This window comes from Centrocercus urophasianus, unplaced genomic scaffold, assembly GCF_019232065.1.
Source record: "Centrocercus urophasianus isolate 14NV4802_14NV808 unplaced genomic scaffold, USGS_Curo_1.0 seq_9, whole genome shotgun sequence".
NCBI classification, from domain to species: domain Eukaryota; kingdom Metazoa; phylum Chordata; class Aves; order Galliformes; family Phasianidae; genus Centrocercus; species Centrocercus urophasianus.
In genome coordinates, this window is record NW_024885532.1 from 31,949,745 (window position 1) to 31,964,705 (window position 14,961).

Consider the following 14,961-nt stretch of genomic DNA (forward strand, 5'->3'; position numbering starts at 1 on the left):
TTATAACTGATTTTAGCAGTAATGCCTCTTTTACTAGAGAAAGGAAGAATCTGCCTCCTCTTTGTTCGTAACTTTTTGTTTCAGGAGGAAAACCCAGGAGGCAAACTGATTTCAAAATAGGAAAAAGAGCTGTTTGGCTAAGATGTGTGTGAATCTTTCCCCAGTGGGTCAGAACCTCTGCAATTATCAATGCCAAGAAGATGGAAGTATTTAGGCATTCTAGGTTAACTCGTTTTGATCGATGATGAGTGAAAGAAACATTGTGATAAAATTTTACAAGACATGAATAGCAATTCTCATCTTTCTGAAACACCTAGTAAAATTTCTTTCAGACTTGCTAAAGATAAGTTGCTCTGCCATCAGGTCACATATGGAAAATATCAAAAAGACTTATTACTTTTTTTCTTTTTAAGTGTACAACTGAATTATAAGATAATGGAAAGCTAATGGCTTTGTAATAAAACAGTACTGATGTTTATAAGCTAGTGATGCTATTACCTTTACTTAAATTAGCTGTCAGTTCATTTGTAAAAGGTTTATGCAGTGTTCCAGCTGCTTTCTGTCACAGTGTCCAACACAGATGAACAGATTATGAGATGCTATGGTGTAATACCAAATCAAAAAAATACTGAAATAAGATGGACACACATGTAGTAGAAGAATTAATACACATAGATAGCCAGCAAACTTCTAGCCACCTCTATTACTTTTTATCAAGTATACTATCACCATCCTGCAGACTGTAATTTCTAACTTTTCATTTTCTGTCATAAGCTACTCCGCATTGAAGTACAGTCCTTGTACATCCCAAATACCTATTACATTCATAGAATCATAGAATCATAGAATCATAGAATCATAGAATCATAGAATCATAGAATCATAGAATCATAGAATCATAGAATGGCCTGGGTTGAAAAGGACCACAATAATCATCTGGTTTCACACCCCCTCTGACTTGGGCAGGGTCGCCAACTACCAGACCAGGCTGCCCAGAGCCACATCCAGCATGGCCTTGAATGCCTCCAGGGATGGGGCATCCACAATCTCCTTGGGCAACCTGTTCCACTGCATCACCACACTCTGTGTGAAAAACTTCCTCCTGATATCTAAACTGAACCTCTCCTGTCTCAGTTTAAAACCATTCCCCCTTGTCCTATCAATACCCATTCTCATAAACAGCTGCTCCCTCTCCTGTTTATAAGCTCCCTTCAAGTACTGGAAGGCCACAAAAATAAGGTCTCCCCAGAGCCTTCTCTTCTCCAAGCTAAACAAGCCCAGTTCCCTCAACCTTTCTTCATAGGAGGGGTGCTCCAGCACTCTGATCATCTCAGTGCCCTCCTCTGAACCCGCTCCAAGAGCTCCACGTCCTTCCTGCACTGGAGGCTCCAGGCCTGGACGCAGTGCTGCAGATGGGGCCTCACAAGAGCTGAGTAGAGGGGGACAATCACCTCCCTCTCCTGCTGGCCACTCTTTTTTAGGGCAGTCCAAAACACAGTTGGCCTTCCAGGCTGCAAGCACACACTGCTTGCTCACATCGAGCTTCTTGTGCACCAGGATCCCCCACTCCTTCTCTGCAGGGCTGCACTCAAGGAGTTCTTCCCCCAGTTTGTACAAATATCTGGGATTGCCCCAGCCCAAGTGCAACCCTTTGTACTTGGCCTTGTTAAACCTCATTAGGTTCACATGAGCCCACTTCTCCAGCCTGTCCAGATCCCTCTGAATGGCTTCCCTTCCTTCCAATGTATCGACTGCACTGCTCAGCTTGGTGGCATCCACAAACTTGCTGAGGGTGCACTTGATGCCATTGTCTATGTCCTTGATGAAGATGTTGAAGAGCACCGGTCCGAAGACCGACCCCTGAGGGATGCTGCTTGTGATCAGCCTCCACTCTGACACAGAACCATTAATTCATATGGAAGTTTACAAATCCAAACTAGTAGATTATAGCAAATCTTATTTTTCCTTTATCAGCTGCATTTACCACCAGGAAGAAGGAAATACTATCAGATTTTAGCCCTTAAACAGCATGTTTCATAACTGAAACAATGTACCTTTCAGATTTAAAGGATTCAGTGGTAGGTTAGGACACTTACAATTAATTCTCAGGAAGAATAAACTGCAAACATACAGAAGTAAAGTAAGAAAAAACTTTGCAGAACAAAACAGAGTAGGGAGCTTTGTAACCTTAGTGAAAGTGACAAATAGTCTGTAAAATAAAATATTGAAGTGGATAAGGAATGGACACAATGAAAGAAAATGATGTTTTCATTATAATCTGTTACATGCATTTTGTCTCAACAAGCCATAATCTTTACTTTTATTCCTTATCTAAGTAAAAATTGGTTGTTTTCAAGTGTAGAATTTTGGGAAGATGTGGAAGAGATCTGGAGCACAGGTAGTAACCCTCTTGTTCCTCCCATCTGGAGACTGAGAACTAGGCAGGAGGAGGAGAATTGATCAACTGAGTGAATGGTTGTGTGGATGCTGTCATGCTCAGTGTTTTGGATATTATGCTCTCAGATGTACCTTTGAGAGACCAGATATGCTGACATCAGATCAACTGACCATAAGGGGCAGGAATGTTCTGGGCAGCAAGCTGGATGGGCTTATCACCAGAGCTTTAAACAAGGTTTGATGAGGGAAGGGGATGTATTTCTGAGTGACTGAGAAGAGCCAGCAAACACTGTCACTTTAGGAAACATCAGGGGAAAACCTCAGATTTGTCCCAGAGGAATTTGGGAAGACTCCTTAAGGAAGACAACATGGCCAATAGCCCAGCTGAGGTGCATGCAGCATGAAAAATAAGCAGGAGATGGAAACTGTGGTGCTATTAGAAAACAGTGACCTAATTGTTATCAGAGAAACCAAGTGGGATGAATCATACAACTGGAATACAACAATCAAGGTCTAGAAGCTTTTTAAAAGAGATAAGGCAGGGCAAGAGGGGCTGGGAAGTTGCCCTCTATATGATGAAGTAGATAGATTGCAAAGGGCTGCCTCTGAGAAACAGCCTCAGGTTGAGACCTTGTGGATTAAAATCAGGCACCAGATCAATAAAGCACATCTAGTAGTTGGGGTCTATTACAGCCACCTGATCAATGGGAACCTCTTAACAAAATCTTGCTTCAGCTACAAGAGGTCACACTCACAGGCTCTTATCTATCTCTTATCCCCTGATAGGAGATTTCAACCATCCAGACAGGGATCATTAAAGAAACCATCACAGGGAGATCATTAGAGAAGACTGGAGGCAGTCTGGGCTGTAATGACTATGGCCTGGTTAAGTACACAACCTTGAGGAACGTAGGCCTGGCAACAGAAGAGTAAGGACCCTGAACTTCAGGACACTGAACTTCTGGCTATTTAAGGAATTACTGGATGAGCACCCCTGAGAAACTGTCCATAGGGACACAGGAATGGAAAAGAGCTGGCAGCAATTTAAGGATGCCTTTCTGATAGAACAAGGGCTCTCCATTCCCTAGCATAAGAAAAGAGAGGAGGCAGAAAAGAAAAGTAGAGGAGGCAGAAAACCAGTATGACTGAACAAGGACCTTCTGGTCAAACTGAGCGATAAGAAGGAAAATACAGGCAGTGGAAACAGGGATGAGTGGCCTGGGAAAAGAGACGGCCAAAAGAGTGTATCCCCTCTGAAATAAGAAGGGAGAACTGGCTTCAACAGACATGGGGAAGGCTGAGGTGATCAACATGTTCTTTGCCTCAGTGAAGGGGGTGTGGGAGGTGACTGTCCCCTTCTGCTCCATCTTTGCAAGGCTTCATCTGCATCCAGGTCTGAGACCTCCAGCATAAGAAAGATGCAGATCTGTTGGAGTGGGTCAAGAAAGAGCCACAAACACAGAGTGCTGGAGCATTTTTCATAAAAAAAGAGGAGACCTTATTGAAGCCTGAAGTACTTGAGGAGAGCCTATAAGTAGGAGGGAGACTGACTTTTTACATGGGTTAGATAGTGATAGGACAAGGGGGTACGGCTTTAAACTAAAAGAGGAGAAATTTAGGTGAGATGTTAGGAAGAAATCCTTACCCAGAGACACCTCATCCCCGGAGGCACTCAAGGCCAGGTTGGATGGGGCTCTGGGCAGCTTGATATTGTGGTTGTAAACCTGCCCACAGAAGGACAGTTGTAGCTGTGTAAACTGCTACGAGGCCACTATTTATTTTCATGGAAACTACAACAGATACAAATAGCAAAATAACACTATTTGACAGAGCAAATTCGGAGCCACAAAACACTTTTTTCAACAGGGTCACCACCATTAGCTATGCATTTTTGCCAGCAACGAAGATGAGCCTGCATGCCTTGCTCATAAAAATCTGCATGGCCCTATGGAAAGTGGCTTTCACATCACTGTCACTACAGCTGAAAAGCACCACCCACCACCTCACTGTGCTCACATTCACTGTTTGATCTCCGTAAATACTCTGCAAGCATCAATGTATGTCCATGGGTGCAATTTATTCCACCTGGAGGAATTAAATTCCACACCTTTGCTTCATACGCACTTCCATATCAGACACCATCCTGTCAGACTGCCCCTTCTGCTGCCATCTGTCACACAGCAGCAACATGTAAAGAAATACTGGTGGGAAGGTTCTGCCTCTACTGCCATACCACCAACATCCGCCTCTGAAATCAGTGAGCATAAGGGGGCAGTACTTTTGGAGCTGTGCTTACAGATGATCTTTAAGATGCCTTCCAACATAAGCCATTATACAATACTATGAAATTGCTGTTATATTTAAATAAGCTGTCATTGAAATGAACATAAAATGTAGCTCATGATATAAACACATTTACGTCTGTTTGTCAGGTTGTTTCAAATGCACATGATGTTACCATCAAACTGTACATATTTCTCTGCTGTGATTTATTCAACAAAACATTACTGCCTCATTGATGCAAATGATGCATTTACTTCCTGTAATACGTAGAGACTAGTTTCCCAAGCTACATGGAATAGTATCCCTGCTCTCTAATCTTCCCAATGCTGCTTGTTTTATGCCATGAAGAAGAAAGCAGACGAAATCATGACGTCAATCTGACTTGGGTAGAACATACTATGCTTTGTTGTTGTTGTTTTAACATTAGAGTATAAGGGGTGCTAATGTGATGCTGGCTTTGCTATAAATCACTCTTAGTGTCTGAATTTTAACTTCATCTTATGAGTTATTCCAGTTTGTTTGTACAAACAAATTCTATAATGTATTTGCACAGAGTAGGAGTACAATCACTGATTGTAGATTGGTCCAGAAAGGAACAGTAGCATAAAAGCAGTAGGAACCAGATTTTGCAAACAGTTTAAAAAATGTTTACAGGTTCTTCTACTCAATAGAAGCCTTATTCAGAGGCTAGAGAAGTCAGGTGATATTCAGATGCAGTTCTGTATTTTGAATTGAATGATACACTTGTAGGAATAGCTGACATAGCCAAGCTGATCAAAATTGAAGCAATACAATTATTTTATCTGCCACCATCATGTGGCCAAAAGACAACAGAGTATGGTTTGTTACATTTTTTGCTTATTTGCTAATACAGCCTCGCATAAAACACAGTACTTGCTCAAAGAAAGCAGTGAGATCTTTGAGAAATCTTCTGCTTCTTACCCCAGTTTTTTGAACATCCTTCCTTCAGTTGTGCCAGCACAAATGCTTTGGTATTAACAAACTCATCAGATTAAAAAATAACCTTAATAAAGTAGTTGTTTCTAACACCATGGAGGGATCCACAGTCTAGCTAACTGAATAGTTTCGTGAACAGTTTCAGAGTAGTCATTGATGCAGCACAACACCGGTCTAGACAGTCAGAAGGGAGAATTCTACAAGCCTGAATTGTTGCTGAGAAAAAAAATAATCCATCATCAAACCTGGGCATCACTCTTTGCTGAGCAGTCCAGTTTGGGACAAGCTATGCTATCTTACATTTCAGAAATTATACCTGTGATTGACTGGGATTGACTAGTTCCTAGTTCATATTATTTCTTACCTGTCATTCAGTGGAAAATTAGTATCTACAGCTGAAAGCGACAACTTCAGTTTAGAAAGTGAACACAAGCAGTCATTTAAAAAACATGCTTTCATTTCTAATGTTTAAATGCTTCCCCTATACATAGTATTGGTATTTTCAGTTTATTTACCTGAACTAAGCAGAATATAACTACATAATGGTGCATTTAAATTTCTGGCATCCTAAGACACACAAGTTATTGTCTCCCCTTTTAAGTTTAAACAAAGGTGATAGCAGTTCTCCTGGCCTCTAATACTCTCTTTACTTGTTCATTATAGAATCCTTTCAACATCACCTTTAGCAATTCACAAACTCATTTTTTCCTGAGTAAATATTTAAACCAGATCTGTTTAAAAATGTCTACAGAAAGAAAGAAGATAAAAGCAAGCATTTAGATTTATAGCTAACTGGGTAATAATCAACAGCTAGTAGTGCTGAAAGGACTTCATCCATGTCTCAGCTTAAACAGGAACCTTTAGTCCAGGCAGGGGGCTGTGAGCCTTTGTGTCCTTTTGGTAACATTCTTAAGCAAATAAAAAATTCACCACACACCTCAGTGGACAATTAATTCATTGAAACAAGACATTTAAACTTTTCCTTTTCATCTGCAATATAAGAGTTTGCTGCACTAATATTTGTCTTTCTGTTTCATAGTGGAAAGAAAAGATAAGAAAAGTAGAGAATTAGAACTTAGCCTGCTATAATTGAGAACCTGCCCCATATACCTAGTCGTTTGTCTCCATTTAACTTCAATTAATGCAAACTCAAATTTTTAAGCTATCAAAATGTATTAATGAGTGAAATAAACTGCAAGCATTTTCAGCATTAGGTTTCAAAAACTGACTTTCACACGTTGTTATTTATACTTTCTTGTAGAAACACATTTTCTATTTAGGCTTAAAACAGATATTTCCCCCCTGTGATGTTCAGTAAAATTCTCATAAACAGGTTTAAATTCATTCTGACCACTTTAGACATAACTTCATAGGCTGCTTTGAGGACAGAAGACACACTTCCTTAAACCGAGATATCTTATTTCAGAGAACTGAATTAAAGTCTCTGAGAACCAAAGTGAAATACTGTAATTTCACTTCATGGTAGGATTTCAGTTTATTAAGATTGTAGTAGTTGCTTTGTATTTAAACATGTGCAACATGGTGCATTTCAGAAACTTGACAACTCATGCTTTCTATAAAGAATTGCTTCTGTTTGGAAAAGGGGAAAGCTCCCAAAACATAACATTTACAGAAAGTGACACAAGTAAACCCAACGTTTTCCACAACATTTTGCTGAAGTAGTTTTATTTTTCATATTATAAAGCATACAATAATAAATGCTATGAGAAAAATCCACTCCTTTTATTGAATTAAGAGCTCAGTGGGATATAGACCATCAATTATCTTAGAAAAAAGTATTAAAAAGCTGCTGTTACAAAATGAGGTGACTCTCTCATTTCAAAAAGATTCATATCCTCTCAATAGCCAAAAATGAAGAGAGAAACTGCATACCTGTTTCCTTCTTAATGCATATAACACTACCAATTTATGTACACCATTCTCCCTTGCTATAACCTTAGAACTTATTTTAAAGATATCATCAAATAATCCTTTCTGCATATCACAAACTTTTATTCACTAATTAGAACTGGAATCAACCATGTAGTAGGACAGAGGATTGTTTATCCTCCAGTGTTTGGTCATATAGCTTTGTAATAACAGTGCTGGGCCTGTCCAAAAGTATTCACAAAACAATTTACTAACAAAAAAAAGAAAAATAAGTATAAGAATAATCATGCAAAGAATTCTTCGCTACATCATCAACATTTTTTTGCCAGGCTTTCAGCTTAAACATTCTAAAGCAAAATGTTAATTTTACCCCAAAAGGAGGGGAGGAACACTTACAGTGGGGCTCATAGGGAGGAGGAGGATCACCACAGGGAACACACTCCATGTCTTGAAAGCCTCCAAGCTTGGTCTTCCTATAAAAACTAGAAAACAGAAGAATAATTCGTAGTGACAAAATCTTTCTCAGAGACATTTGAATGATGTCATGCTCTCGTAAAAAGGACTTATCTAAAATACCTTCCTAATCAAGTAGGTCTGGCTTTTTTTCAACCATAGTATTAACCTAGCAAAATGTTTTCTGTTGAGGCACATTAAGAAAAAAGTACTAACTTTACTTTTGTTTAACTACTAACATAAATATTCCTTTAAAATATGAAAACTATATCAGCTAAAACAAACAGCTTTGCAATTGCTCAAGAACTTTCACACTAACAACATGAATAGAAACAGATTTATAGGCTCCAGGACTGGAGGTACCAATTCATTCACTCGGAATGAAATCTGCTTGTAGCTGACACAGCTACTGAATCATTTTGAAGCTGAAAAATAGAAAATGATGCTTTGGAAACCAGTGCAAAACAGATACCATCATATTTTATGAGAGATAATAGCTAAAACTTCAGTTTGACCAGCTGTAGATTATATGTACATCCATTTTCTTAGGCCACATCTAAGTGATGGGTAGGGTATATAAGTGGTGTCACGTTCTATAGCTCTACTCCTCACACAGTCCAGACTAGAAACTCAGTGATTCCTCTACTCATGTTTCCAACCTTACTGTCAGCAAAAGCACATTGTGTTAACAGCTGCCATCTCAACATGTACCCAAACACATGGATCTAGAGCAGAATACTTACAAGCAAGCTCAAGTAAGGTTCACTCCTAAATCATGTTTTACTCAGGCTTCTTTTTTCCTTCCTTTTCCATCTTACAAAAATACAGCTTATATTATTTACACAAGAAAATTGTCTACTGTTTCACAGCAAAATAAGTCCTACAGTACATATGTAATAACATGCAATAAGAATGTAACCAGTCATTTGGCTTTAGGACTTTTCAGATGCCATTGTCAGTAATATTTAATCTAGAACTGTGACTTAAACTAATACTAGTTACCAAAGCTTTATTAATTGCTTTTTAAATGAAAAGGCCTCACTTCTGTCTTGAGAGGAATAATACAAGGAGCTTCAACAGCATTCAGGTAATTGTTAGCTGCTTTGAAAATACGTAAACATAAAAATTAAATTGCAATGTGTATCTACATCTATATATCTGAAATACATATCCTGAAATTATAAAACCTGCTACAATTACAAATCAGTTCTCATAACTTACACCTACCAGTTAAACTACCAACTGATAGTTCAAAAAGGCATGAAATATCTTTTAACAAATTCACAGCAAATATTGATAATAGTGGAACTTGGCCACAAAGAAAAGAAAAATCTTTTAGAGACCTTGCAACTAAGTTCTATAAAAGGAGAAGATTAGCAACAAAGATCAAACAAACAAAGCACAGCTCCTGACTTATACCATAGCTATTTGATTAAGTCTCCACACTTATAATTTGCCCCAGAATATTTCCCTTAGATACACTTGTGATTTTTCAGTCAGGATCATACTCTATGAATTTACCAAAAAAGTAAGAGAAATTCAGGAGCGTGAACCAAAATCACTACTCTAGTCCTGAAAACATACATGTATGAGAACTTTTACACATTGACCCAAGGAAAGGAGAAAAAAGACAAAAATAATGTGTTCAGTCCTTCAAGAAGGTAAATATCAATGTTATAACAAAGTAAATATTTTGAAACAATGAAGGAACTCGCAAGTAACAACATTTGTATTTCACTCAGGCATCGCACAGACAGTTCTCTAATAAATCAAGTAGGTGTTTATCAGACTATTTTGACAGTTGAAAATTAAGACAGAAATTCTGAAATTAGTTGCTTGCATGATATAAAAAGTTATTGGCAAAGCCAAGATTAGAACACATGTCCTTCATAGTTATGTAAAGGATCTACCCAATCGTTCATCTGGAAAATATCATCAATCAATGTTAATGCAAATAAGCTTTGCATTTGTTCAAGTCTCATCTTCAGAAATGGCCTTACCCTGGTAAACAGTCTCCACATAGTGCATTGCTGGTGGCAGAACAGTTGGCCTTCTGAAAACGGTTAACTAGTGCACAATCCAGACAAGGCTTGCACTTCTGAAAGCCCCAGTCTTCCTTGAATCTGTTTGGCCTGCAAGTCATGCACTGTGCATCCTCCCCATATCCAAAGCCGCATTCCTGTAGGGATTAACAAGCAACAGTAAGCTATTCAGTCACTGAAAGCATGAACAAGAAGAGAATGCTGGGATAAAATGAAGACCTGGTATAATTATTACTGAGAGTAGTCTTTCCAGAGACAAAAGGAATCCATTCAGCAAGTTCAAATGTGTCTTCCACTGCTAATAATCTCCCTTACTTCTATAAGTAATACTTAGTCAACCACTTTATTCCAGAAACCACTGTGTATTTAAATGATAAAGGGCTTCAAGGACTCCCACAGTTTCATTATTACTAGCTTATGGTAGAATTATTGAGCTGTCTGTTTTTTAATTAGGTCAGTCATGTGAAAGTGCAGGAACTGGGACTAGTGAAGTATAAAGGCACTTACTCAGTTACAAATACAGCAGAGAAGCACTTTGATATTAAGGTTCATAGTTAAGGTGAACAAAGTTAATTGCTGAATAGAGTGTACTGATCTTCAAAGGCTTAGAAATTCTGTTACCAAATAAAACAGAGCTGGTTAATGACCACTGGCTACACACAAAACGTTGCTTAGCCATTAAGAATTTCAGAAACTCAACCCACTCCAGTTCTAACAGTACTTAGCCCGTCAGATAAAATTAATAGCTCTGGGAATCAGAGGGATGCATAATATTTGACTATATAGGGAATACTGTTATGGCTGGTGATTCACCCATTTCAAGAGATTCTCTCCATTCATTTGGAAAAAGACACATAATACAACTGATTGGCAACAAAGAGAAACAATTTACCAAACTATCCATAATACTTTGGGGATTGAGTTCTACAAACTAATTATATAGAACTATCAATCTATTTCATTTTTCTGTCTCTTTTTTTTTTTTTTTTTTTTTTAAGAGCTATATCAAGTCACTAGGAGTTGTTGCTTTAATTACTATTAATTGGTGCAGTAACTTGACTAAATGCATTAGTGGCATAACACTAAAGCAAAAAGGATGCAACAAATTGTTGGAAAGGACTTATGGGGACAGAAATAGATGGGAAAGACAGCATGAGGATCTCTTTCTCCAGTGTGCAGTCTTAATGGAAGTATAGAGCAAATTCCCAACAGGAAAACTTCAAGAGTTCTTCAACTGGAGCAACCTCAGGTAAGGTTTCCACCACTTTACTCCACAAAACTCTGTGTTCCATGCATGCAAATCACTTTTCCCAGACAGTCATCTAAGCAAGCCTGCTGCTGTAAATGGCTTTGAGCCTCACAAATGCACACAGGATTCTCCACGCCTTTATTTTGAGAACATTCATGAAACTTGATCTGTGATGGACTTAGCTAATATATGCTTTTAGTGCCTTAGATTTGCGATGATATGGTAAAGTATCAGAAAGAAATAACCTCTAAGGATGCATTTTACTGGACGCTCTAAGAATTTTCTAATTTTCTTTATATTAAAAATACTGCCATCTGGAGAATAAGCAGTCAAGTACACACAAAATGAACACTTCTAAGAAAGTAACTACAAATGGATATGAAATATCTTTCCTCCATCTCTAGATCCATGAACTAAAGAGTACACAGAGGGGATAACTTAGAAATAAGTTTTAACTTTTTCTTCTTTTTTTTTTTTAGAAATGCAATTATTTGCTATTATTTTTCATATTAAGGAACAGACAACCAGTGAATACCAAAGAAAACATATTAGTTTCATATAACGTACAGCATGCTCCTCCTCCAACATATTGCCCATAATAATGGTAGTATGCAAATGCAGATACAAATACTTCTTTTGTTTTTTAACTGATTTCAGCCACAGAATGTTTTTCTACCACTTAATTCTTGGTCTATTGGCTTCTGCTAGGAATCAATGTCAAAACAAAACAGAACTGCTATAATCATCAGTATGTTGTCTGAAAATGTCTCAGTGTATTCAATTTCATTTACGCAATTGCAAGATTTCATACAAAGGTGCAATTACCACAGAGGACCAGAACCAGACTAACTTCTGTTACAACATTTTGCTTTTCCTAACTCCAAATAAACGTTTTCTTTACCACATTCCTTCTACTCTATATTCTTTCTGTTTAGATCACCCAAATAGCAGTGTTACTTAATATACAATATAGCTCAGACAAACTCTATACGTTTGGATCCTTTGATAAATCACTTCAAAACAGTCACTCCCAAGTCCTAAAAATTTTCAAATGTAAAACCTAGATTAGCTTGATTGTAAGTTTTCCTTTTCAGACTACCTTTGAAGTTTCCAGTTAAAAACAAGCAAACACCAGGAAATGAAGTTAAATACTTTTAACTCATTAACCCAAAGTATTCAGGTTTTGGTAAGATGTTTCTAGATCTTACAGATCTGCTTTGCTGTAGTTAGATATATGGACAAATCCTAGTGATCTTTTTTAACCTGGAGTGGTTTACCATTAAGCAGTAAAAATAGCAGATGCAATACAAAGAAATCTTCTGCCCAAGGGATTTTAGCATCTCCAGTCTTTTCAAAGACGACTTCTGAGTCTTTGCCAGGAATTCTGCAGATGTGATCCATAACAACTACAAGTTTATGTATGTGCTTTTCATGTTCGCATAATATTTGAGGTAGTTAACTGCCTGGCAGGTGCAAATAAATATTTAAGCTTGTAATCCAGGCAGAACTTCAAAGAAATCTGTACTCATAATTAATTGCATTCCTTAAACTGAAGGATATTATTTAGGTGATGGATTCAAACCTTTTGAATATTTGGATTTTATGATTTATCAGCCCCACAAAGAGACAAACAACTGACTTTTCATCTTCTATCGGTACACGTGCAAAACTGAGGTGCATCAGTTTTCTGAGTGCTGTATTTACAAAGCTGCAAGTTGTACGGCTGATGAGAACTCAGCCATATAGTCCTCAGCTCCCCTCATCCCTTCTACTCTCTCACCCATGCTCAGAAATAAGTGCTCATTTCCTGTGGTAGTTCACCTCAGGACTGCAGGAAAGAGGAAAAGCTTATAACATCCATTAGTTGGATTTCAAACTATTATTTCTGTTATCATATAAAAAAAAAAAAGCAGGTAAACACACACTGTATTTGTCTCATTTTGCAAAGCAGGCTGTGAAGAACACTGCCCATTTTTTTCTTTTCGTTTCCCCTTACAGCATTGCCATCAATGGTAATAGTTAACAGGAATGAAAAATTTCTCTTAAATAATACACAGTACAAGCTAAAAAAAGAGAAATATTAATTTAGAAAACTGTATTAAAATTCATTGAAAATATCCTCATAATTCAAATACACTTCTGTTTTATGGATAATTACAAAACCTTCACTGTCACAGCACTTGGCATCTCATCATCTTGAATACATTGATCCCCAGAAAAACTTTGTTCAGATGCCACCAAAGCATCCGTAGCAAGACAGGACAACAAATCCATAACTTAGTTTGAAGCCAAAACATATTAAATACATACAAAACAGGCACTTAAAAATATTGTATTAGCAGTTTTAAACCTTTTCTTTCAGTATATACTACCCATATACTGACTCAGACAGAAAAGCCAAAATTGCAGCAGACTATGAAGGGTAATGGAATTAAGTGGTGTGGTTCTTCCCTAGAAGTTGAGTGCAGCACAGCAAGTAAATGAACAGCAAAGTAGAGTCTTTCAACTAAAATAACTTCAAATTCCATTTAAAAATTCTTTCAGGCATCACGAAAATCATGATCTGACAGTACTTTTTACAGTTTTTTTCCTTTAGTTCTATTGATTATCCTCAACCTAAATAAGTCCTTATATTGTACAACACTAAGAAGATCCACTTGGTCCATCATGACTAATTGAACACTTGGATATACTCAAAAAAAAAAAAAAAAAAAAAAAAAGTCAGTTACTCAGACATAAAAAAATCAGGTCACATAACAGGTTGTAGCATTACATCATGGTTGGGATCTGCCTCATCTACAGTTGAGTAATCAGATGCCAACAGAAGTCATGGAGCAGGACAGGATGCAACAGTGCACTGCAAATGTGAGATTTAGCTCATGTGGCAAAGTTAGTGTCAGAAAAGTTTCACGTTTGGTGAGTAAGATTTGACATGCCTACATGCATCTGCTCCAGCATCCAAGAGACTGAGCTGGAACACGTTAGCCTCTACTGCATTGAAGTATGGCAGTCTTCTTCAGAAGCAGCCCTCTAGCTTTAAAAAGTTATGCTGTCACAGCTGAACACAGCAACAGTTGCCCTCAGTAACTTCACCAGGATAACATCAGATGCAATACCACCTCATTTTCTTTGTAAGGACAAATTCACAAGCAGATGTAAACAGCACCTTTCTGATTAATTCATAATTCCTGTTCTGAGTTATGATGCAAGCCCCTCTTTCCTTCATCAGATACCTAGCACAAGGAAGTAACCTATGATGCAAAGAATAGCCCTATATCAGCAGCACTCAAGGTGCCTCTGCCCACAAAGTCAACAGTCTGCTAGCGATGGCATTTATCATCATGTATTTGGTGACATAAATGGCTTAAAGCATTCTCTCCCTTTCATCTGTGCTTTTTCTTCCTTGTAGTACGCTGCCCTTAACCACTGATACAACGGAGCATGAGGCTAAACTGTAGATCTCATCATGAGACAGACTGTGATCAGTTCAGCAATCTGTTTTCCGGTGCATCCTAAAGATTTACTGCCCTGGCACAACTGTACGCTCGGGCCGTGCACTACAAGAAATAAACACTATTGTCAGCTCAATGTTTCTGAACTACAACCTCAGGTGTGACCTGTTGAAAAAGTCATTGAATCATAGAATGACCTGACTAGAAAAGGATCACAATAATCATCTGGTTTCACACC

General features: G+C 37.9%; 1 protein-coding gene across 1 annotated transcript in view; it reads right to left on the bottom strand.

The window, feature by feature from the left end:
• The window catches only part of TNFRSF19 (TNF receptor superfamily member 19), a 56,629-nt gene that overhangs the window by 23,470 nt on the left and 18,198 nt on the right, over positions 1-14,961 (bottom strand). Inside the window, exons 4-5 of the mRNA XM_042839235.1 lie at positions 9,981-10,159; positions 7,924-8,009 (exon numbers count right to left, since the gene is read on the bottom strand). Of these exons, the coding sequence (XP_042695169.1) occupies positions 7,924-8,009; positions 9,981-10,159 (265 nt within the window). The remainder of the gene's footprint in view (positions 1-7,923; positions 8,010-9,980; positions 10,160-14,961) is intronic.